The sequence below is a fragment of the Rhinopithecus roxellana genome, chromosome 14, assembly GCF_007565055.1.
Source record: "Rhinopithecus roxellana isolate Shanxi Qingling chromosome 14, ASM756505v1, whole genome shotgun sequence".
In the NCBI taxonomy this organism is placed as follows: domain Eukaryota; kingdom Metazoa; phylum Chordata; class Mammalia; order Primates; family Cercopithecidae; genus Rhinopithecus; species Rhinopithecus roxellana.
The window spans coordinates 19300771-19324348 of record NC_044562.1 but is presented as its reverse complement, the minus strand read 5'-3'; the positions used below and the strand labels follow the sequence as shown (position 1 = coordinate 19324348).

At 43.4% G+C, this 23578-nt stretch overlaps 1 protein-coding gene across 3 annotated transcripts in view; it reads left to right on the top strand.

Annotated features, from left to right (window-relative positions):
- The window catches only part of FBXO36 (F-box protein 36), a 97770-nt gene extending 86826 nt beyond the window's left edge, over window positions 1-10944 (top strand). For 2 of the 3 annotated variants that reach the window (XM_030917080.1, XM_010370762.2), the window contains one exon: window positions 8572-9462. In XM_030917080.1, coding sequence (XP_030772940.1) covers window positions 8572-8760 — 189 coding nt within the window. In that variant the 3' untranslated portion in view covers window positions 8761-9462. Of the gene's footprint in view, window positions 1-8571 lie in introns of all 3 variants that reach the window. The other variant, XM_030917081.1, reaches the window with a different exon arrangement.
- Window positions 10945-23578: the final 12634 nt, after the last annotated feature.

Here is a 23578-nt window from a genome sequence, read left to right as displayed (position 1 = left end):
CAGATGTTATTGGTTTCATTGGTTTTTTCAGTAATGTCCTTTTGCTGTTTTATGTCCAATCTAGCTTACTGCACTGCATTTAGTAATTAAATCTTTCTCTGTTTCTTTCCCCCGTACATTAATTTTTTTTTTTTTTTTTTCCTTTTTGAGACAGGGTCTTGCTTTGTTACACAGGCTGGAGTGCAATGGCGTGATTATGGCTCACTGCAACCTCCATCCCCTGGGCTGGAGTGATCCTTCCACCTCAGCCTCATGGGTAGCTGGGACTACAGGCCTGCGCCACCACACCCAGCTAATTTTTGTATTTTTTGTAGAGACGGAGTTTTGCCATGTTGTGCAGGTTGGTCTTGAACTCTGGGGCTCAAGCCCCTGCTTCAGCTCCCAAAGTGTTGGGATTACAAGCGTGAGCCACCATGCCCAGCATTAATTATTTTTCTCAAATCAGTTCATCCTTCAAAAAACAAAAACTCTTTATCCTTGTCCAGTCTCTCTTCTTCAAAAAGGGTTGACATAGCAGTTCATGCCCAGCAAACCAGCAGCATCAGTGACTTTATAATCCATGATGAAATGAGACTAATAAGGATGGTATAAAGTTTTTGATAAAGCTAAACTTGTTTCATTTAAATGACCATCTTTCAGTGGATGTTAGGTCTTTCCTATTTTGGGGAAGGTTAAAATGTTCCTTCTTGGCCGGACACGGTGGCTCACACCTTTGGGAGGCTGAGGCGGGTGGATCACGAGGTCAGGAGATTGAGACCATCCTGGCCAATGTGGTGAAACCCTATCTCTACTAAAAATACAAAAAATTAGCCAGGCATGGTGGCGTGTCCCTGTAGTCCCAGGTACTTAAGAGGTCGAGGCAGGAGAATCGCTTGAACCTGGGAGGCAGAGGTTGCAGTGAGCCGAGATGGAGTCACTGCACTTCAGCCTGGAGCGAGACTCTATCTTAAAAAAAAAAAAAAAAAAAAAAAAAAAAAAGTTCCTTTTTTTATGAAGTGCTGGCAGTAATACCTGATCATTTTTAAAATTGTTCTCATTTGACAAAATGTGAAAGTCAGCAGCACCCTTATTTTGGTTGTTTATTGTCATTTTATTTTGTTCTGCTTTTTAAAGAATTCACTGGTCTTGGGATAACCCAAAATTCTGACAGGTGTTGGTCTAATGTCAGCCTACAGCTTCTCTTTCATTTTCCCCTTTGTCCATGCCTGCAAAATATCTCTGGCTCGTTCGCACCAACCTTGTGTTTGTTGTATCAAAAGGGCCTATTTCAGGTGTTCTGCTTCTTTCTTTGACATGGAGTCTTGCTGTGTTACCCAGGCTGGAGTACAGTGGCGTGATCTCGGCTCACTGCAACCTCCACCTCCCAGGTTCAAGTGATTCTCCTGCCTCAGCCTCCCAAGTAGCTGGGACTACAAGCATGGGGCACTGTACCTGGCTAATTTTTAGTATTTTTAGTAGAGACAGGGTTTTGCCATGTTGGCCAGGCTATTCTTGAACTCTTGACCTCAGGTGATCGCCTGCCTTGGCCTCCCAAAGTGCTGAGATTACAGGCATGAGCCACCCATGCCCAACCAAATCTTCTGCTTCTTGACTCATCCCTGCTTCCAGGACTCTGGTGGGTTTTCTCCTGGGAACCTCTTCGTTGCTTCATTGGTTGCTTGTCCGTGTGAGCTCAGGGTGGTCATTTTACATTGCACTCTGGGCATGCCATTATCCTGCTCGCTGGCCCTTAATGGCTCCCTGTCATTTTCAGAATGAAGTCCAAGGTCTTAGCCAGCACAGCCACGGGGCCCTCGCCCTGCCTCCTGCCACCCTCTGCCCCTGCCAGGTCAGCTCCTTGCAGCTCTCTTTGTTGTGTTCTACTGTGTCTTTTGCCTTTGCTTACACTGCTTTCTTTTCCAGGAATATTCTCCTCCTGACTCACCCACCACCTGGACCTTCCAAATGCCCCTTGCTTGCCTTTTGTGCTTGCTTGCCCCGCCCCCTTGACTTGTCTCCCTGCCGAGCTCAAGGGCAAGGATTGTGTCACCTGACTTCATATACCCACCTTAACAGAGTGTCTAGCCCGGAGTTACCTCCCAGAAAACAGTGGCTGAATGATTCCGTATCAATTTTGTTTATATTTTTGAAAAAGAAAGTTGACATCCATTGCAATGGTCAGATTGGAAATGTTTAAAAATTATGTATCCTTGTTTATAAACTAAAAAGTTATTGCCCCTCCCAGTCCTGACCCTCATTCCTCTGATTCTCATCTCCAGTGGCAACCATATTAACCGTGTTCTGTATGTCCTTCTGGAGATATTCTACACATGTAGAAGCATGTGTGTGTAGCATGTGCAAGTACATATACTGGTACACACACCCTTCTAAAAAGCATGTGGTAACATATTTTATATTGTTCTTCATCTGTTTTTTTTCTACTTCACAACATATTTTAGACACTTTTAAAATATCAGTACCGGCCAGGCATGGTGGCTCACGCCTGTAATCCCAGCACTTCAGGAGGCCGAGGCAGGTGGATCACTTGAGGTGAGGAGTTTGAGACCAGCCTGACCAACATGGTGAAACCTCATCTCTACTAAAAATACAAAATTAGCTGGGCATGGTGGCACATGCCTGTAATCCCAGCTACTTGAGAGAATCACTGAGGCAGGAGAATCACTTGAACCTGGGAGGCAGAGTTTGCAGTGAGCCGAGATTGAGTCATTGCACTCCAGCCTTGGCAATAAGAGTAGAACTCCATCTCAAAAATAAAATAAAATATCAGTACCTGTCAATCTTCCTCCATTTAAAAAATTGCCATAGGATATCAACATATGGACAGATTATTTATTTATTTCCTAAGACAGGGTCATCTTGCCGTGTCATCCAGGAAGGAGTGCAGTGGCACAAACACAGCTCACTGCAGCCTTCACTTCCTGGGCTCAAGCAATCCTCCTACCTTGGCCTCTCAAATGGCTGGGACTACAGGTGCACACCACCACACCCAGCTAATTTTTGTGTGTTTTGTAGAGACCGTGTCTTGCTATCTTGCCTTAGCAGGTCTCGAACTCTTGGGCTCAAGCAATCCTCCTGCCTCGGCCTTCCAAAGTGCTGGGATTTCGGGTGTGAGCCACCACACACAGTGTAGATAATTCATTTAACCAGATTTTTTGTTCCCCCTCTGTATTTATAAATGCTCCTTACTTTGTATACAATTTGCATTGCATGTTTATCTGTAGAAAAAAATTGCGTAAGTGTAACTGTTTAAAATAATCAAAGAAATATATTGAAATATGCATGATATAGGTAGTGTACTGGGACTATAATATGGGCCTCCATGCATACGGAAAAAAGGAAATAAGTGTGTACCTTGGGTCACATGCTATAACATTCATTCATTCATTCATTCATTCATTCATTTGAGATAGAATCTCACTCTGTCACTCAGGTCGGAGTGCAGTGGCACGATCTTGGTTCATTGCAGCCTCTGCCTCCCAGATTCTAATGATTCTCCTGCCTCAGCCTCCTGAGTAGCTGGGATTACAGGTGCCCTCCTCCATACCTGGCTAATTTTTGTATTTTTAGTAGAGATGGGGTTTCACCATGTTGGCCAGGCTGATCTTAAACTCCTGACCTCAAGTGATCTGCCTACCTTGGCCTCCCAAAGTGCTGGGATTACAGACGTGAACCACTGCGCCCAGCCCATAAGAACATTTATTGAGCACTTACTGTATGTCTAGCATTCCACTAAGTTTTCTAGTTACATTATTTTACTTAGTTCTCATAGAAATCTTAATATGTAGATACTATTATTATCCTTATTCTATTTTATTTTATTTTACTTTTTTTCTTTTTGAGACAGAGTCTTGCTCTGTTGCCTAGGCTGGCGTAATCTTGGCTCACTGTAACCTCCGCCTCCTGGGTTCAAGCAATTCTCCTGCCTCAGCCTCCTGAGTAGCTGAGACTATAGGTGTGCGCCACTATGCCCAGCTAATTTTTGTATTTTTAGTAGAGACGGGGTTTCACCATGTTGGTCAGGCTGGTCTCTAACTTCCTCAGGTGATCTGCCTGCCTTGGCCTCCCAGAGTTCTGGGATTACAGGCATGAGCCACCGTGCCCAGCCATCCTATTCATAAGGAAGCTAAAGATCAACAAGTCTAATTAATGTGCCCGAGGTCATATGGCCAGGGACCTGATCCTCAGGCACCTGACTGCTGGACCAGGTGATAAATGGATACACTTCAGGGCTGTGTGCAGTCAGTACGTAATTACTGGGCCCCTGCTGTGGGCCAGACACAGTGGTAGGTTCTGGGGAGATGCACGTGTCCCTGCCTTTGAGGAGCTTACATTCTTGAGCAGAGCAAAGGAAGAATATGACTGGAAATGAAGTGGGAGAGGCTGGGGAGTAGCGGGCAGATCTGCAGACACTTGATCAAAGGGTGGTTTTCATGGAGCCTGTTGAGAGTGGGGTGTGCAGGGTCACCTCTACAAGACAGAAAGGCTCCCACAGCCAGACCTGACTCCATAGGATCACGTCTGCCTTAGAAGCGTAAAGACACATGCCAAGAGCCAGACTATGTGGGGAGTCTGTGAAAGGGGCCCCAGCCCAGGGAGTCCATGGTGCTATTCCACAGTTGAGGTTGGAAGTATCCAGTTATACTTAATGCCACCAGCAATCAGGATCATCCAGCTGTCTGCCTTTGCTCTGATTCCATGTGGACCAAGGCCTGGAGCCTGCAGCCTGGAGCCGTGGATGAGCAACCAGTATACTGGAAAGTAGAGTTCCACACCTCTCAGGGTAGAGTTCCACACCTGTCAGGCTGGGGCCAGTCTCGGACTGAGGCAAGTTCACCAAGGTGTGCTGCCATTTGGGCACCTGCCTGGGGGGCCTAGTGGCTTGCCCCTGATAGCACCAGGCCTTGATGCTATCCATTTTCTCCAAATTGCAGCAGAGTAAGCCTGGAGAAACTGCCAGTGCAGCTAGATGAGAAGGCTGAGGCCCAGGCTGGGAAAGGGACGGTCATGACAGGCATATAAACACATTCATCCTGGTTGTGACTCAGGAATCACCAGGAGAACGACTCAGGAAGAAAACCACTCCTCTGTCACCTTTTGGCTGTGGAGAGACAGATTTTTCCCTTGTGTCTGCCACCCCACTATGATCATAAATCCCGTGTCTGGCCAAGCAGGTGAAGCCCGTGAGGCACAGGAGAAAACACAGATGCCAGGTCCATCCCCTGAGCATCTGGCTTGGTAGATCTGAGGTAGAACCAGCACTTGTGCTCTTAATGTGTTTTCTTGTGTTTACAGCAACCTGATTCTAAGGGTTTGGTCCAAGAATTTTCTTTCTTTCTTTTTTTTTTTTTTGAGATGGACTCTTGCTCTGTCGCCCACACTGGAGTGCAGTGGAGCAGTCTCGGCTCACTGCACCCTCCGCCTCCCAGGTTCAGGCAGTTCTCCCTCAGCCTCCCAAGTAGCTGGGACTACAGGCGCACGCCACCATACCTGGCTAATTTTTGTATTTTTGGTAGAGACAGGGTTTCACCATGTTGGCCAGGCTCGTCTCGAATTCCCGACCTCAAATAATCCACCCGCTTCGGCCTCCTAAAGTGCTGGGATTACATGAGCCTGCCACCACCCCTGGCTAATTTTTGTATTTTTAGTAGAGACAGGGTTTCACCACATCGCCCTGGCTGGTCTCAAACTCCTGACCTCAAGTGATCCACCTGCCTCAGCCTCGCAAAGTGCTGGGATTACAGGCATGAGTGAGCCACTGTGCTCGACCTGGCCCAAGAATTTGACCAATCGATATTAAGGTTGTATAGATCAAATGTCTCAAGGGACTCTAGAAGGCTAGAAGCTTGCGGGAGGGGATCTCCTAGCATCACTGTGCGCAGGCAGTGTGCTGTGTTTAAATCAGCAGGAGGCTGGAGAGCTGGGTTCTGTTCTGTTCTTAGCTCAGCCACTCCCCAGCATGAACCTGGAACGGCATCCTTCTCCCTTCTCTTCTCTCAGCCCTGGTTTTCCTATTTGCAAAGGGAGAGTTTTTAAGCAGATAAGCCCTAAGATTCTCTTCAACTTGACAATTTATGTATGCAAAATTCATGCACCACCACCAGGGGGAGCTAAATCCATGGTTAGCTGGGCTTTGGATCAGAGTAGCTAAGAACTATAGAACCTTCCGTTTTGCAACCTGGCAACTTATACTAAGCAAAAGATCGTCAGGGTTTGGGAGTCATAGATGGTGGTATTTTGTGCACCAACTTATAATATAAGACAAAACTGTAAATAGTTTCAGTATAAAATTTTGATGAGTCATAAATGAAGTTATACTAGTGGAAATTTTAGCTCTTTTGAGAATTATTTCCTTTCCCCCCAAATCTTGTAGTTTTCTCCCATAATCTCTATTACAAGACACATTAATATCCTGAAATGTACTGTGCTAGTAATGGGATAGTAATCCACATTGGTGCTGGAGTTCAGATCTTTTAAAGGAGGGTCAAATGATCTGTTTTTCATATTAAGACATTTTAAAAGTTTTCCTTTGTTTATATTTAGAAGAGATTGTAATCTGAGTAGAGGAAGTAAACCTTGAAGGACTGTGGAAGGGGAGATAAGACAATGAATGACCCGTCTAACATCAAAAAGTTTTGGGGTCTGTAGATACCATATGATTCATTGTTGCTGTTTAGCATAACCATTATGTGAATATAATACCTGTTGCTTTGATGTTTATGCAGAAAGGATCTTAAGCAATTATGCCTTATTGTACTATTCATTTCTATTTCTAATTCATTCTCTTCCCTTATTGGAGTACTTTTAGAAGAGCATGAAGTATGGAAGGAAGGAGTGGTGACCACTTTCTGTTCAGAAGTGAATATAGTGGTGTCAGGAGGTAGAGATCACATTTACACATTTCTTCCTCACCAGGAGGAAGTCAGGACACAGGGGAGCACAGCACAACAGGGCTGGCCAGGGCTGGTGCTGTTTGGGATAGGAGGCAGGATGGGTAGGGGGAAGCTGGGTATGGGCCAGGGAGGCTATTCTGGTGCTCCATTATGAGGGGCCAGCAATCATGCCTTTGTTTGTGTGAACCCGAGATTTAGCTCCCACTTACAAGTAAGGACATGCGATATTTGGTTTCCTGTTTCTGTGTTACTTTGCTTAGGATAACAGACTTCAGCAGCATCCACACTGCTGCAAGGACATGGTTTCATTCTTTTTTTATGGTGTGCAGTGGCAAAAGCTAACAGAAGAATAGAACATCTACATTCAAGACCAAAAGTGCTCACACCTTGCAGGAATTGGAGAAGGTTTGGATCACATCACTGGGTGTAGCATCTTGATGAGTTGAAGGACTAAACCTTGAAGGACTGCGGAAGGGGAGATAAGATAATGAATGACCCGTCTAACATCAAAAAGTTTTGGGGTCCGTAGATACCATATGATTCAATGTTGCTGTTTAGCATAACCATTATGCTAAACAGAGTGCTTAGCATAATGCTAAGTGCTAGCTAAAGACAGAGAGAAGATGGAATGATGGTAGAGGGAGCAAATTATAAATACAACTCTGGCTAGGCATGGTGGCTCATGCCTGTAATCGCAGCCCTTTGGGAGGCTGAGGCGGGCAGATTTCAAGGTCAGGAGTTCGAGACCAGCCTGATCAACATGGTGAAACCCTGTCTCTATCAAAAATACAAAAATTAGCCAGGCATGGTGGTGTGCACCTGTAGTACCAGCTACTTGGGAGACTGAGGCAGCAGAATCACTTGAACCCAGTAGGCGGAGGTTGCAGTGAGCCGAGATCACACCACTGCAACAGAGTGAGACTCTGTCTAAAAAAAAAAAAAAAAAAAATAGATAAGGCCGGGCTCAGTGTCTCATGCCTGTAATCCCAGCACTTTGGGATGCCGAGGTGGGCGGATCACCTGAGGTCGGGAGTTCAAGACCAGCCTGACAACATGGAGAAACCCTGTCTCTACTAAAAATACAAAATTAGCTCAGTGTGGTGGTGCATGCCTGTAATCCCAGCTACTCAGGAGGCTGAGGCAGGAGAATCTCTTGAACCCGGGAGGCAGAGATTACAGTGAGCCGAGATTGCGCCACTGTACTCCAGCCTGGGCAACAAGAGCAAAACTCCATCTCAAAAATAAAAATAAATAATACATACATAGATAAATAGAGATGAATTGGAATTAACTAGAGGCAACAAACATCACCCAGATGTTGACAGTGACTGACGGGACTTGGCTGTAGTGGGGTGGGGGTGAAGGTGGAGAATAAGCACATTTTCTCGTGTGTGAGGGAGTGTTGCCTGGTGTGGGTAGGAGCATGTTGTTTCTACTGCCATCACTGGGAAGTTTAAGTGTGTGCAGAAGGTATGTCCTTCAGATATATGTGCACTTCGATATTTGTGTCTGGCTCTTTTCCTCAAAGTGGAGGTTTCTCAAGGCAGGACCTGTGTCTGGCACAGGTAGTGTGTCTCCCAGTGTCCACAGGCAGCAGGAGTTTGATAATGAGTTTGAGTGAGTAAATGGCTTTTACTTAACACGTGTGCTGTAACCCACCTCTGACTTTTCCCACTCACAGCTGTGCATGTCTGATAAACTGTGGGAACAGATAGTCCAGTCGACCTGCCACACCATCACTCCTGACGTGAGGGCCCTAGCGGAGGACATGGGCTGGAGGCAGCTGTTCTTCACCAACAAGCTCCAGCTCCAGCGGCAGCTCCGCAAGAGGAAACAAAAATATGGAAACCTGAGAGAAAAGCAACCTTAGGCACACGTTTTCCTACCAGCAGGGAGCTGAGGCATGGCTGTGTTTCTCTTCAGTGTCCAAATCTCTTTCGTCTCCTTTTCTTAAGAACTAAGAGGTTTTGTTGATGCATGGAGCCATTTGAAACTCATAGAGGATTTGCACACAAATGCAGCAGAATCTGGCTCCCCAGTGCCTTGCTAGAGTCACCATAATTCTGAGGTCAAATCATGGCCCGAGGACAAGGGCTGCAAGACAGACTCCCATAGGCCATCATCGTGCTTATCCCACACCCATTAGAAAAGACGCTTCTATTGTATATAAACAAACAATAAATGATTATTAGTAGGTTTTTATTAGACATGTGTTTTATCTAGGCATTGGAAAGGGTAATGGTGCTTTTGAATTTTTTCCTGGCATTGTGTCATCTGAGTCCAGCCATGAAGCTGGTGGCTGAGTGTCCCCACCAGGAACCGTGAAGGGTAGGTACCACAGGACGCACTCGGGGTGGGTGCAGCTGCCTTCCCAACTTTGCTCTGCTAAGTCCATATTCAGGGCCCTGTCCTTGGGGGCCCAGGATGCCAGGCTCCATCCCCACATGTAGATAGCTTCCGACCTGACGCTGGAGCATGACTGGAGAAGTGCAGGCATCCTGCTTGCGGACCTTGCTCAAAGTACAACTTCCCAGGACTACTTCACATTGTTAAATAAACCTAGAAACTTTTTTTTTTTTTGTATTTTCTTTTTAGTAGAGGTGGAGTTTCGCCATGTAGGCCAGGCTGGTCTTGAACTCCTGACCTCAAGTGATCCACCCGCTCCGGCTTCCAAAGTGCTGGGATTACAGGCGTGAGCCACTACATCTGGCCAAAACCTATAAACATTTCTAAGAAAAATGCCGTTTCCCCAAATGAATGTGAACAGCTACCACTTTTAACAAGGATATTTAGGAAAACAGGCTATGAGTTAACTAAGTAAAAATGTAAATATGGTTTGCATGCTGTTAACATGGCAGAGGGGTAAAAAGAATACAGTCCTAGGGGAGAAAGGTCACTTCACTGGGAAGGGTTACTTGAAAATGTGTTTCTCTCTGCACTTTTATGATTATTAAGTACCCCTAGAAAATGAGCTCCTAGCTGCAAATAATCTAATGACTCCTTTTAGGTTACAGAGCGAAGTAGCTTTCTACTTCCACATCCCCTTATAATATAGCCTTACAAATTCTTCTTTCCTGCAACCTCCACTTTCCTACCTAGGAAAACTCACATACCTCCGGTGCCAGAGAAACTGCCCAGGATGCACCAGGGCCCCGTGAACAATACAGAAGTTGTGGACTCTGGCTCTTTGTCCCACCTAAGTCCTTCCAGAAGGGCTCTACAGCATGGCTTAGTGACATTAAAAAAAAACTACACCCATGTAATACTAAATAAGATTTTAATCTTCATTCACACACCCTTAAAACCCAGTCACTGGGCTCCGCAGTGCCAGTTTGAGACCCTCAACCTAGCCCTCCCTGCTCTCGTTGCTGGAAGTACACACAGTCACAAGTTTTCCGTGACTGTGAGATTCAGTGCAATCTGCTTCCCGGCAGATGAGGACCCTGACGTAGTTATGTCTGGATTTAGTCCAAGAACAGAGCAAAGCTTTGCTTGTCAAGAGACCCAGGCCTCATTCTCCACTCAGAAGAGTCTGCTAGGGCGGGTACAGGTGACCAGCAGGCAGCTCGGAGCAGGAGGGCACGTGCTTTGCACAGCTCTGGCTGCCTTGGCTCTCCCTGAGCTCCCAGACTTCACTCATGGCCTAATTTTCAGTGACAGAACATAGGTTTTCTTGTGAGGATGCAGACACGACCACAATTATGTATGTCAACATAACTTCATAAATATGTAACTGTAACTTATTTGTAACATCAGTGCAAAATGATTAAAGTTTCATGTGTAGTGTTTTATCAACAGATTCTGAAAGCTTATGGACATGCGTAATAGTCGATTCAACATGAATCAATAAGAACACAAATATGGCAGTTTGAAAACACTATGTATATACTTACACATATATTATACTTACAATATATACTTATATATAGTATATAATATTACATATAAAATGTTATAAAAATAGATGCTAATGTAAATAAAAATAAGAGCTATTGTTGACTATTGTTAAATAATCGCTAAAATAATACAGACTATTACATTATTTCAATACTTACTTGCCCTAATAATCTGAGTGCCTTATTACTTGATTATAATTGTTTTTGCCAAAATAGAAACAATATCATCAAGTGAACATCCTGTGTGTCCCCAGCATCCTTAGCGGTTGAAACACTTTGTCCCTTCCTCCCCCATCTCATTTTCCGTGTCCACGTGACGATCCCATAGCGTGGTAATAGGCAGCGATGGTCTTGACTTTCTGCTTCTGTCTGTTAACAGCTTTCATGTGGATGGATAAATGTGCTCTATGTCTTAATACTTCAGAGTGAAATGCCACACAATTTTTGTTTTGTTTTGTTTTGTGTTTGTTTTTTAAGGCAGAGTTCCACTCTTTTCACCCAGGCTGGAGTGCAATGGTTCAATCTCAGTTCACAGAACCCTCCACCTCCTGGATTCAAGCGATTCTCCTGCCTCAGTTTCCCTAGTAGCTGGAATTACAGGCACCCGCCACCAAGCCCCACTAATTTTTGCATTTTTAGTAGAAACAGGGTTTCACCATATTGACCAGGCTGGTCTCGAGCTCCTGACCTCAGGTGACCCGCCCACCTCAGCCTCCCAAAGTGCTGGAATGACAGGTGTGTGCCATGGTGCCCAGACTTACAGCATTTTATAATCTTGCTCTTTCTTATCTTTTCATTCAAACGTGTTTCTACTCTGTTCTCATTTACCACTGTAATTATACAATACTGAAAATTTCTGATTGTTTATATATTTAGTGTTATAAGAGCAATGTATTAACAATAGAAAATATGTATTTTTAATTTATAACTAAATAATAAACATATTTCACTTAATGTCAAGTTCTACTACTACTTTTTTCCCAAACAGGTTCATATAGTATATATGCATTAAGCCTCAGCAATATAGAATCCAAAATGTTTTCTTTCTTTCTTTCTTTTTTTTTTTTTTTTTGAGACAGAATCTGGCTCTTGTCACCCAGGCTAGAGTGCAATGGTGCAATCTTGGCTCCCTGCAACTACCGCCTCCTGGGTTCAAGCTATTCTCCTGCATCAGCCTCCCGAGTAGCTGGGATTACAGACACATGCCACCACACTGGGCTAATTTTTGTATTTTTAATAGAGATGGAGTTTCACCATGTTGGCCAGGCTGGTCTCAAACTCCTGACCTTGTGATCCACCCACCTCGGCCTCCCAAAGTGCTGGAATTACAGGCGTGAGCCACCGCGCCCGGCCTAAAATGTTTTCTTTTACTGAACAGGCCCCAGAACTAAGGCTGAGATGATCATGTGGGGAGGGACTGCAAGCAAGGGTAAGGACAATGCATCAGGTACCACTTGTCATTGTTTTGTGAGTTGCTTGTGTACATAATGGTCATCAGTCTTTATTTATTACCCCAAACTGGCTCCCGAGATGCTGAAGAATAATATAACAACCTTACGAAAAAAACATGTGCATCACAGTTTTTTGCTCTTGAGTTTTAGTATAATGACCTCTATCTTCAGTTTGTATGAATATACTGTGAGAGAGTATCCAAGCTTTTCAATCATGAGTCGTTGCTTTCAACTTGAAATGGATGTCTTTGATGTCATGTTAAAAACATCAAGTGATGAAAAAATATCTTGAAACAAATGACAATGGAAACACAATATCAAAGCCTATGGGATGCAGCAAAAGCAATCTAAGAGGGACGTTTATAGCAACAAATGCCCTATGTTAAAAAAGAAGAGAGACCCCAGGCCAGGTGCAGTGGCTCATTCGTCTAATTACAGCACTTTGGGAAGCTGAAACGGGAGGATCCTTTGAGCCCAGGAGTTCAAGACCAGCCTGGGCAACATAAGGAGACCCTGTCTCTACAACAAATAAAAATATTAGCCCAGCATGGTGGCACAAGCTACTTGGGAGGCTGAGGTGACAGGATCACTTGAGCCCAGAAGGTCAAAGCTCTAGTGAGCTGTGATCACACCCCTGCACTCCAGGCTGGGCAACAGAGTAAGACTGGTTCAAAAAAAAAAAAAAGGATAAAGAAATACCCTAAATAAATAGCCTAACATTACATCTCAACGAGTTAGTGGAAGAACAAACTAAATCCAAAGTTAGCAGAAGGAAGGAAATAAAAATTCCAACAGAAAAAATCAAATAGCAGAAAAACCATAGGAAAAACTCAGTAAAACCAAGAGTTAGTTCTTTGAAAAAATAAACAAAATCAGCAAACCCCTAGCTAAACTAAGGAAAAAAAGAAGACTCAAAATCAGAGATGAAAGTGGAGCCATTCCAATAGATGCCTCAGAAATCAAAGGATCATAATGGACTCTTATGAATAATTACATGCCAGCAAATTGTATAACCTAGAAGAAATGGATAAATTCCTAGAAAAGTATAACCTACCAAGATTGAATTGATGAGAAATAGAAACCTTGAACAGAATAACAAGTGAAGAGATTGAAGAAGTAATTAAAAACCTTCCAGTGAAGAAAATCTCAGGACCAGATGGCTTTCATGGTTAATTTCTAGAAACATACAAAGAAGAATTGTTACCAATACTTCTTAAACACTTCTGAACAATGGAGCTAGAGGGAATACTTCCAAACATATTTTATGAGGCAAGCATCATCTTGATACCAAAGCCAGACAAAAACGCAAGACAAGAAAACTTCAGGCCAGCATCTCTGATGAACACTGGTGTGAAAATCCTTCATAAAATATTAGAAAACTGAATTCAACAACACAAAAAGATTGTACATCAAGACAAAGTGAGATTTATCTCTGGCATGCAAAGCAGGTTTGACATACACAAATCAATCAATGTGATACATTATCTTAACAGAATGAAAGAGAGAATACATAATTATATTAATTGACAAAAGGCATTTGACAAAGTTAAGCATACTTTCTTAATGAAAACTTAACAATTTTTATGTATAGAAGGAAAGTTCCTCAAAATAATAAAGGCAGTTTAGAAAGACCTCACAGCTAACAACATAACCAACAGGGGAAAACTGAAAACTTTTTCCACTAAGATCCAGTACTAGGCAGGGATGCCCACATTCACCACTTCTATTCAACATAGTACTGGAAGTGCTTGCTAGAAAGAGCAATCAGACAAGAAAAAGAAATGAAAACATCCAAGTTGAAAAGGAAAAAGTAAAATTATCTCTATTTGCAGATGACACGATTCTATAGATAGAAAACCCCAAAGATGTGACAAAAAACTGTAACTAATAAATGAAGTCAGTAAAGTTGCAGGATGCAAAATCAACATATAAAAAAATCAGTAGCATATCTATACACAAATAGTGACCTAGCTGAAAAAGAAATCAAGAAACTAGTCACATTTACAACAGCATCACAAACTTGAAATATCTGGCCGGGTGTGGTGGCTCACGCCTGTATTCCCAGCACTTTGGGAGGCCAAGGCGGGTGGATCACCTGAGGTCGGGAGTTCAAGACCATCCCAGCCAACATGGTGAAACCCCATCTCTGCTAAAAATACAAAAAATTAGCTGGGTGTGGAGGCAGGTGCCTGTAATCCCAGCTACTCAGGAGGCTGAGGCAGGAGAATTGCTTGAACCCAGGAGACAGAGGTTGCAGTGAGTCAAGATTGCACCACTGCACTCCAGCCTGGGCGACAGAGCAAGCCTCTGTCTAAAAAAGAAAAAGGAAAAAGAAAAAGAAAACAAAATATCTGGGAATAAATTTAGTCAAGGACATGAAGGATTGATACACTGAAAACTACAAAACAATGATGAAGGAAATCAAAGAAGACACAACTAAATACATATATTCATGGATGGGAAAATTTAATATTGTTCAAATGTCTGTATTACCTAAAGAAATACGCAGATTTAATACAGTCCGTATCAAAATTCCCAAGGACATTCTTCACAGAAATAGAAAAAAAAAAAAAAAAAAAAACCCTGGGTAATACAGCAAGAACCTGTCTCTTAAAAAAAAAAAAAAAAATTAAAAATTAGCCAGGTGTGGTGGTGCATGTCTGTGGTCCCACCTACCAGGGAAGCTGAGGCAGGAGGATTGCTTGAGCCTAACAGTTCAAGGCTGCAGTGAGCTATGATCATGCCACTGCACTCCAGCTTGGGCAACAGAGCAAGGTCTTGTCTCTAAATAAAATAATAAAGAAAAAAATCCTGAAATTCATATAGAACCACAAAATACTTAGACTAGCCAAAGCAATACTGAGAGAAAATGTTTGAGGCCTCACACTTCCTGACTTAAAATTATATTACAAACCTACAGTAATCAAAACACTATAGTACTGGCAGAAAAACGGAAACATAGACCAATGGAACAAAACTGAAAGCCCAGAAATAAGTCCAAACACATAGGGTCAATTAATTCTCAACAAGGGCACCAAGAGGACAAAATGGGGATAGGATAATGTCTTCAATAAATGGTGCCGTGAAAACTAGATTGCCACTGCAAAAGAATGAAATTTGACTCTTACACCATCCACAAAACTCAACTCAAAATGGATAAAAGACCTAAATATAAGACCTGAAACCATAAAACTTCTATGAGAAAACTCCTCCTCCTGGGCTCAGTCCCTGACACAGGACTTGGCAATGATTTTTTGAATATCATACCAAAAGCCCAGGCTACAAAAGCAAAAATAAATAAATGGGATGATACCAAATTACAACACCTTTGCAGAGCAAAGGAAACAATCAACAAAATGAAAAGGCAACTTACAGACTAGAAAACAATATTTGCAAACCACATATCTGATAAGGAGTTAATATCCAAAATGTATAAAGAACTCATACAACTCAATAACAGAAAAATGAATAACACTACTAATAAATGGGCAACAGCTCTGAACAGACATTTCTCCAAAGATGTAAAAATGCCCAACGGTGGCTGGGCATCGTGGCTCATGCCTATAATCCCAGCACTTTGGGAGACCAAGACAGGAGGATCATGTAAGCCCAGGAGTTTGAGACCAGTCTGGGCAATATGGCAAGACCCTGTCTCAACTGTAAATTTTTTTTTTTTAATGGCCAGCAGGTTAACCAGGCATGGTGGCTCACACCTGTTATCCCAGCACTTTGGGAGGCCGAGGCGGGCAGATCACCTGAGGTCAGAAGTTCAAGACCAGCTTCAACATGGAGAAACCCCGTCTCTACTAAAACTACAAAATTAGACAGGCGTGGTAGTGCATGCCTGTACTCCCAGCTACTCAGGAGGCTGAGGCAGGAGAATTGCTTGAACCTGGGAGGTGGAAGTTGCGGTGAACCAAGATCGCACCATTGCACTCCAGCTGGGCAACAAGAGCAGAAAACTCCATCTAAAAAAAAAAAAAAAAAAAAAAAGGCCAACAGGTATATAAAAAGGTGCTCTACATCACTAATCATCAGAGAAATGAAAATTTAAACCAGGTCGAGATACCACCTCACACCCATAAAGGTGGCTCTTGTCGAAAAGACAAGTGATACATAACAAATGTTGGCAAGGGTATGGAGAAAAGGAAACCCTCGTACACTGTTGGTGAGAATGTAGATTGGTACAGCTATTATTATGGAAACCGTATGGAGGTTCCTAAAGAAATTTAAAATAGAGCTGCCATATGACCAGCAGTCCATCTTCTGGGTATATATCCAAAGGAGATGAATCACCACCGCGCAATGATGTCTGCAATCCCATGTTCATTGCAATATTACTCACAATAAGCAACGTGGAAACAATCTAAATATCCATTGATGCACAAATGGATAAAGTAAATGTAGTAGATGTATACAATGCAATAATACTATTTGGCCTTAGAAAAGAAAGAGATCCTAGCATTTGCAACAATACAGATGGACCTGGAGGATATTATACTAAGTGAAATAAGCCAGAAACAAAGAAAAACATTGTCTAATCTCACTTATATGTGAAATAGATATCGTTTTTAATTATATGCATTAATATATATTCACATATATCTGTGTGTGTATATATGTATATGTGTGTGTGTGTGTGTATATATATATAATTTTTTTGAGACAAGTCTTGCTCTGTCACCCAGGCTGGAGTGCAGTGGTACCATCTCGGTTTACTGCAACCTTTGCCTGCCAAGCTCAAGCGATCCTCACACCTCAGCCTCCTGTCCTGAGTAGTTGAGACTAGGGCGCCACCATGCTCAGGTTAACTTTTTAGTTTTTTGTAGAGATAGGGTCTCACTATATTGACCAGGCTGGTCTCAAACTCCTGGGCTCAAGTGATCCTACCACCTCAGCCTCTTAAAGTGCTAGGATTATAGGCATGAGCCACGATGCCCTGCCCTGGAATATATATATATATATATATATATATATATATATATATATATATGCACTCATATATACTGAGATAGAGAATGAAACAATGGTTACCACAGGCAAAGTCTAGGGAGAGAGGAAATGAGGAAATACAAGTCAAAGCATATAAAATAGGAAATAGATAAGATAAAAAGTTTAGAGATCTGATGTATAACATGAGGACTGATGTTAATAAAATGCATTGTATTGGGGATTTTTGTTAAATAAGTAGATTTTAGCTGCACTTGTCACCAATAAAAAGGAATTATATGAGATGATATTGTTAATCAGCTTCACTGTAGTAACCATTTTACTGTCTATATATATCCCACAACATCATGCTGTAACTCAAATATACACAATAAAATTTATATTTAAAAAAACCAAAAACATCAGGTGAACAAAATGGCACCTGCAGTTAACATCCTAATAATATGCATTGTCATTTTACAAAATAAAATTAATAGCTTCACTTCTACTTCATTTTATTTTATTTTTTTATTTATTTATTTTTTTGAGACGGAGTCTCGTCCAGTCACCCAGACTGGAGTGCAGTGGCCGGATCTCAGCTCACTGCAAGCTCCGCCTCCCGGGCTTACACCATTCTCCTGCCTCAACCTCCCGAGTAGCTGGGACTACAGGTACCTGCCACTTTGCCTGGCTAGTTTTTTTGTATTTTTTAGTGGAGACGGGGTTTCACCGTGTTAGCCAGGATGGTCTCGATCTCCTGACCTCGTGATCTGCCCGTTTCGGCCTCCCAAAGTGCTGGGATTACAGGCTTGAGCCACCGCGCCCTGCCCTACTTCATTTTAAAATAAGATCATCTGCACACTGAGGCAGCATTAGCCTGCCCTTGCAACATGGAACTGTCAGGGTGGGGCACTGCAGAGGACTACCTGTATTACATTCTCTCAAAAATGGTTTTCCACTCAGGAAAGTTATTTTCAATTGGGAAATCTGTTCTGCCCATTCAAAAAGTCTTACAGACACTGATCCATGGTACAGACTGCATTGGAATAACCTCAGAAATAATAATAATAATAATAATAGCCGCTTCTATCTATTGTCTACCATGTGCCAAGAAATAAACAGATAGTGAACAATTGAATTCTTAACAGCAGTCCTTAAAGGTAAGTGATATTATTTCTGTCGTTTCTCTCAGGGGTCTACAAACTATGGCATGGACCTGATCTGACCAGCCTCTTGATTTTATAAATAAAGCTTTATTGGAACAGCATTTATGTGTTATCTATGCTCGCTTCCATACTACAATGGCAGCATTAGGTAGTAGTCGTAACCCAGACTGAATTGCCTGGAAAATCTGCTTATTCTGAGAGGACAAGTTAATTTTTTCATAGTTCTATAAAACTGAGACTCAAATCTCTACCTACTAAGTCTGTGTTCTTAACCACAAATGCCACAGCACCTCTCCTTTCAGAGCCAACACCACATCTCACCAATAGAACTTAAAAAGGTGATGGGATTTGTACAGGTCACTTGAAATTATAAGGAGAGGGCCTTGAGCATAATATGAGACCATTCAAGATTGGTTGCCCAGAGAATATACCAAGCTTTTGATGAACTAAATTATTGCCTTTTTTTTTTTTTTTTTTGAGACAGAGTCTGGCTCTGTCACCCAGGCTAGAGTGCAGTGGCACGATCTTGGCTCACTGCAAGCTCTGCCTCCCAGGTTCACGTCTTCTCCTGCCTCAGCCTCCCAAGTAGCTGGGACTACAGGCACCCGCCACCACGCCCGCCTAATTTTTTGTATTTTTAGTAGAAACGGGGTTTCACCGTGTTAGCCAGGATGGTCTCCATCTCCTGACCTCATGATCCACCCGCCTCGGCCTCCCAAAGTGCTGGGATTACAGGCGTGAGCCACCTCGCCCGACCTGTCTATTTTTAATAAAGTATCTTTTGTTGTTGTTGTTTTTGAGACAGGGTCTCACTCTGTCGCCCGGGCTGAAGTGCTGTGGCACGAACACAGCTCACTGCAGCCTCAAACTCAAGTGATCCTCTCACCTTAGCCTCCCAAGAAGCTGGGACCACAGGCACACATCACTACACCCAAATCATTTTTGCATTTTGTGTAGAGATGAGGTCTTGCCATGTTGCCCAGATGGTCTCAAACTCCTGTAATCCTCCCACCTTGGCCTCCCAAAGTGTTGGGATTACAGGCATGAGCTACAGCACCTAGCCTAAAGTGTCTTAAGGCATTTAAATAATGAGTAAGGGGTAAATTCTTCTTTGAGGCCCTCATACACTTTTATGGAAAACTACCAGGATGAGTAAAGGGGGTGAAAAAACACAGCTTACTGGTTCTTTCCCAAACTCAGTCCTCTCTTCCTGCCACTTTCCTCTACTTGGCCACTTGGAAATCTGCCTCTGCCAAGAAATCCTTACCTCTTTCTATTTCACCTGGCAATTCAGGAGGAGGTGGGATTGGCTCTCACCTTGCCCGCCAGTGCCAATTGGAGACCCTCAACCCAACTGTCTCCTCACAGTCCAACTGTAGCACCTTTCCTGCATTGCAGTGGTCTCCGCTGTCCACCATGGCTCAATTCCCTTTTCATAGATGACAACTGCTTCCCCTTTCCAGTCTTTGCAATTCAACATCAGAGTTCCATCCCCTCCTCACTGTTCTCCAAACATTTTGATGCTGGAGACCTCCCATCCACACATACCACGCTCCAACCTGGCCAACCTGGCATGCTTATCCTTCCACAGCCTTCACATCTGAGCTTTCTGGTGTGGAGCCATTGCTTCTGGAGGGAAGCCTCCTTACCCTCTTGAGGAGTTGCCTCATTTCCAAAGCTCACTTCTTCTAAGCTTCTGTGAATCTGTAGAGGTGACCGGTTTGCTCTCTGCCCTAACCTGGGTCCCTTACTGCCTGTTCATCCAGTAGCCCCTCCCTGACTGTACTTGATTGCCTGCCCTCTCTGAATTCCAGGATTAGTGAAACACTCAACGCATGAAACACTCTTGCCCCGTAACCTGCAGCTTGTCCACCTGACGGGCGATTTATGTCCTCTTCCCTATGGTCAGACAGCAGAGCATCGCCGGCGCACATCAGATGTGCTGCCTTGGCCCCCGACTGACCTAGCCTGGCTTCCTTTGGCTTCCACCCATTGCCTTAACCGGCCTTGTATTACCTATTTCCTGGGCTTCTCACAGTGGATCTTCAAGCCTTATCTCCCACTTCTCAGAGATTAAGCTTTTCAGTGTGAATGTCACAGCTTCTCTTCTCTCCTGCATGAAACCTCCCTGTCCTGGGCCCACCTTGTCTTTCTTCTGCCTTCAGAGGGAGGAGTTGACTTATTTACAGTGCTCACCTCTCCGTTGTTAAGGATTCTGGTCTTTCTCATCTCCTCTTTCTCTATATCTTCCATCTCTCCTCTTCACAGATTCTCTTTACTTTTCTTTTTTGAATACTTATGTAAGTAGAGACAGGGTCTTGCTATGTTGACCAGATTGGTCTCGAACTCCTGGCCTCAAGTGATCCTCCTGCCTTGGCCTACTGCGCCGGGATTACAGGAATGAGCCACTGCATCTGGCACCCTTTTCTTTTCTTAAGAATGTAGGAATCGGCCAGGCTGTAATCCCAGTACTTTGGGAGGCCGAGGCAGGTGGATCCCTTAAGTCTAGGAGTTTGAGATGAGCCTGAAAAATAGAGTGAAAAGTGAGACCTTGTCTCTATAAAAAAAAGAATATAGGTCTCCCCTCGAAAGAAGCTTCATTCTAATGACCTTCTCAGTGCCCTCTTATTTCTCTCCTTCTGAGCCACCGGACAGCTATAACAATCACACTCCCTTGGCTGCTTCCCCTTGTCCTCTAGTATTCCCGCAATTCCTTAGCCTCTCTTGCTCATCTTCTGAAGCTACTCTCTTAGCTGCTACCGAGAGTTTCTAGTCTAGTATCCCTTTCTCAGCTCCGGTTGTTAATTAATTTAAAAATACCGTTTTAGGCAAGGTGCAGGGGCTCACGCCTATAATCCCAGCACTTTGGGAGTCTAAGGTGGGTGGATCATCTGGGGTCAGCAATTTGAGACCAGCCTGACCAACCTGGTGAAACCCCATCTCTACTAAAAACACAAAAATTAGCCAGACCTGGTGGCATGCACCTGTAGTCCCAGCTGCTCCTGACTTCAAGTGATCCGCCTGCCTCGATCTCCCAAAGTGCTGGGAATGTGGGGAAAAGAAAGAGAGATCAGACTATTACTGTGTCTATATAGAAAGAAGTAGACATAAGAGACTCCATTTTGTTTTATATTTGAGATGCTGTTAATCTGTGACCCTACCCCCAACCTTGTCCTTGCAAAAGACATGTGCCGTGGTGACTCAAGGTTTAACGGATTTTGGGTTGTGCAGGGTGTGCTTTGTTAAACAAGTGCCTGAAGGCAGCTTGCCTGTGAAAAGTCATCCATTCTCTTAATCTCAAGTACCCAGGGACTCGTACACTGCCAAAGGTCACAGGGACCTCTGCCTAGGAAAGCTAGGTATTGTCCAAGGTTTCTCCCCATGTGATAGTCTGAAATATGGCCTCGTGGGAAGGGAGAGACCTAATCGTCCCCCAGCCTGACACCCGTGAAGGGTCTATGCTGAGGAGGATTAATATAAGAGGAAAGAAGGCCTCTTGGCAGTTGAGACAGAGAAAAGTATCTGTCTCCTGCCCGTCCCAGGCCAATGGAACATCTCCGTGTAAAACCCGATTGTATGTTCTGTTTACTGAGAAAGGAGAAAACCGCCTTAGGGCTGAAGGTGAGACGTGCTAGCGGTAGTGCTGCTCTTTATGCACTAAAAAGGATTATAGAGATGTTTGCATAGGCATATCAAGGCACAGCACTTTTCCTTAAACTTATTCATGTCACAGAGATCTTTATTCATATGTCTTACTGCTGACCTTCTCCCTACGATGATCCTATTATCCTGCCCCTTCCCTTTTTCTAAGATGGTAAAGATAATGATCAATAAATACTGAGGGAACTCAGAGACCGGTGCCTGCGTGGGTCCTCTGTATGCTGAGCGCCGGTCCCCTGAGCCCACTTTTTCTTTCTCTATACTTTGTCTCTGTGTCTCATTTCTTTTCTCAAGTCTCCCGTTCCACCTAACGAGAAACGCCCACAGGTGTGGAGGGGCAGGTCATACCTTCACTGGGATTACAGGCATGAGCCACTGAGCCTAGCTTAGCTCTATTCTCTTTTATATTGAACTCCTTGATCTTGTCAGCTTTCAGACGCATACATGTGTATGTGTATTAGTTATATGTTGTGTTCACATATATGTACATGTCTATACTTGTGTTGGATATTGTCTTCATGGTACTAAGTTAACATAACAATAAACGAGTAACCAAAAATTAAATAAATAAGCCTAAATATTTTTCAAGTTCATGTGACTTGAGTAAATCTTTTGGTAAATATGAGTAGTTTAATATTGTTGGTTTAATAAAAACAAATGTCTTTTGACTTATCAGCAAAATAAGCATGTATTTAATGTTAAGGTGATTGCTTTTATGATACTTAGATAACATACAATATTAATAGCAAAATGGTTAATAGAAAATTTAAGTTGAGATGATGGCTAGAGGCTGAGACAGGAGAATTGCTTGAACCCGGGAGGCATAGGTTGCTGTGAGCTGAGATCGCGCCACTGCACTCCAGCCTAGGCAACAGAGCAAGACTCCATCTCGAAAATAAATAAAAACTAATAAATAAATAAATACTGTTTATTTATTAGTTCCTCTGTGCCAGGCACTGGGCTAAGCCCTGGAAACACTTGCGTAACTAGAACACAGCCCTGCCCACAAGCAAGTTCAGTCAGTAAACGCTCCCCATTTTTCCTAACATCCAAGGTTCTTCACTAGCTGGCTTTACTTCCTACCTCTCTACTCTTTTTCTTCCACCTTTGAAGGATTCTTCTCCTGTTTTCACCTCTGGAAGTCCTGCAGCTGTTCCTTTACTGACCAGCAGAGTGGGTCCTACAGGGCTGCTGGTGAATCCAAGGCCATCCAAGGAATGCTGCCCTGGAGAGAGCTCGGTGACTCTCCTTTCACGCACCCTTGGGAAATGGGGCACACTTCCAGAGGACTTTCTCCAGGTGGTGTTTCAGTGTCTGCCTTGTGCTTGGAGGCACTGTGCTCACGCTTGGGAGTGCCATGGAAGCAGACAGACCAGGTCCTGTTCTCATGTGGCTTCCTTCGTTGGGGGTCGTAGGGGAGGGGATAAAAGGATTAGGAAGGTGATTGAGTTTGAAACCTCTTCCTTGGAGATTCTGATATGCTCCTCTGAGTAGTGTTTATTCTCAGCGCCATCCTGTTCCTTTTTTTCTTTTTTTTTTTTTTTTTTGAGATGGAGTCTCACTCTGTCGCCCAGGCTGGAGTACAG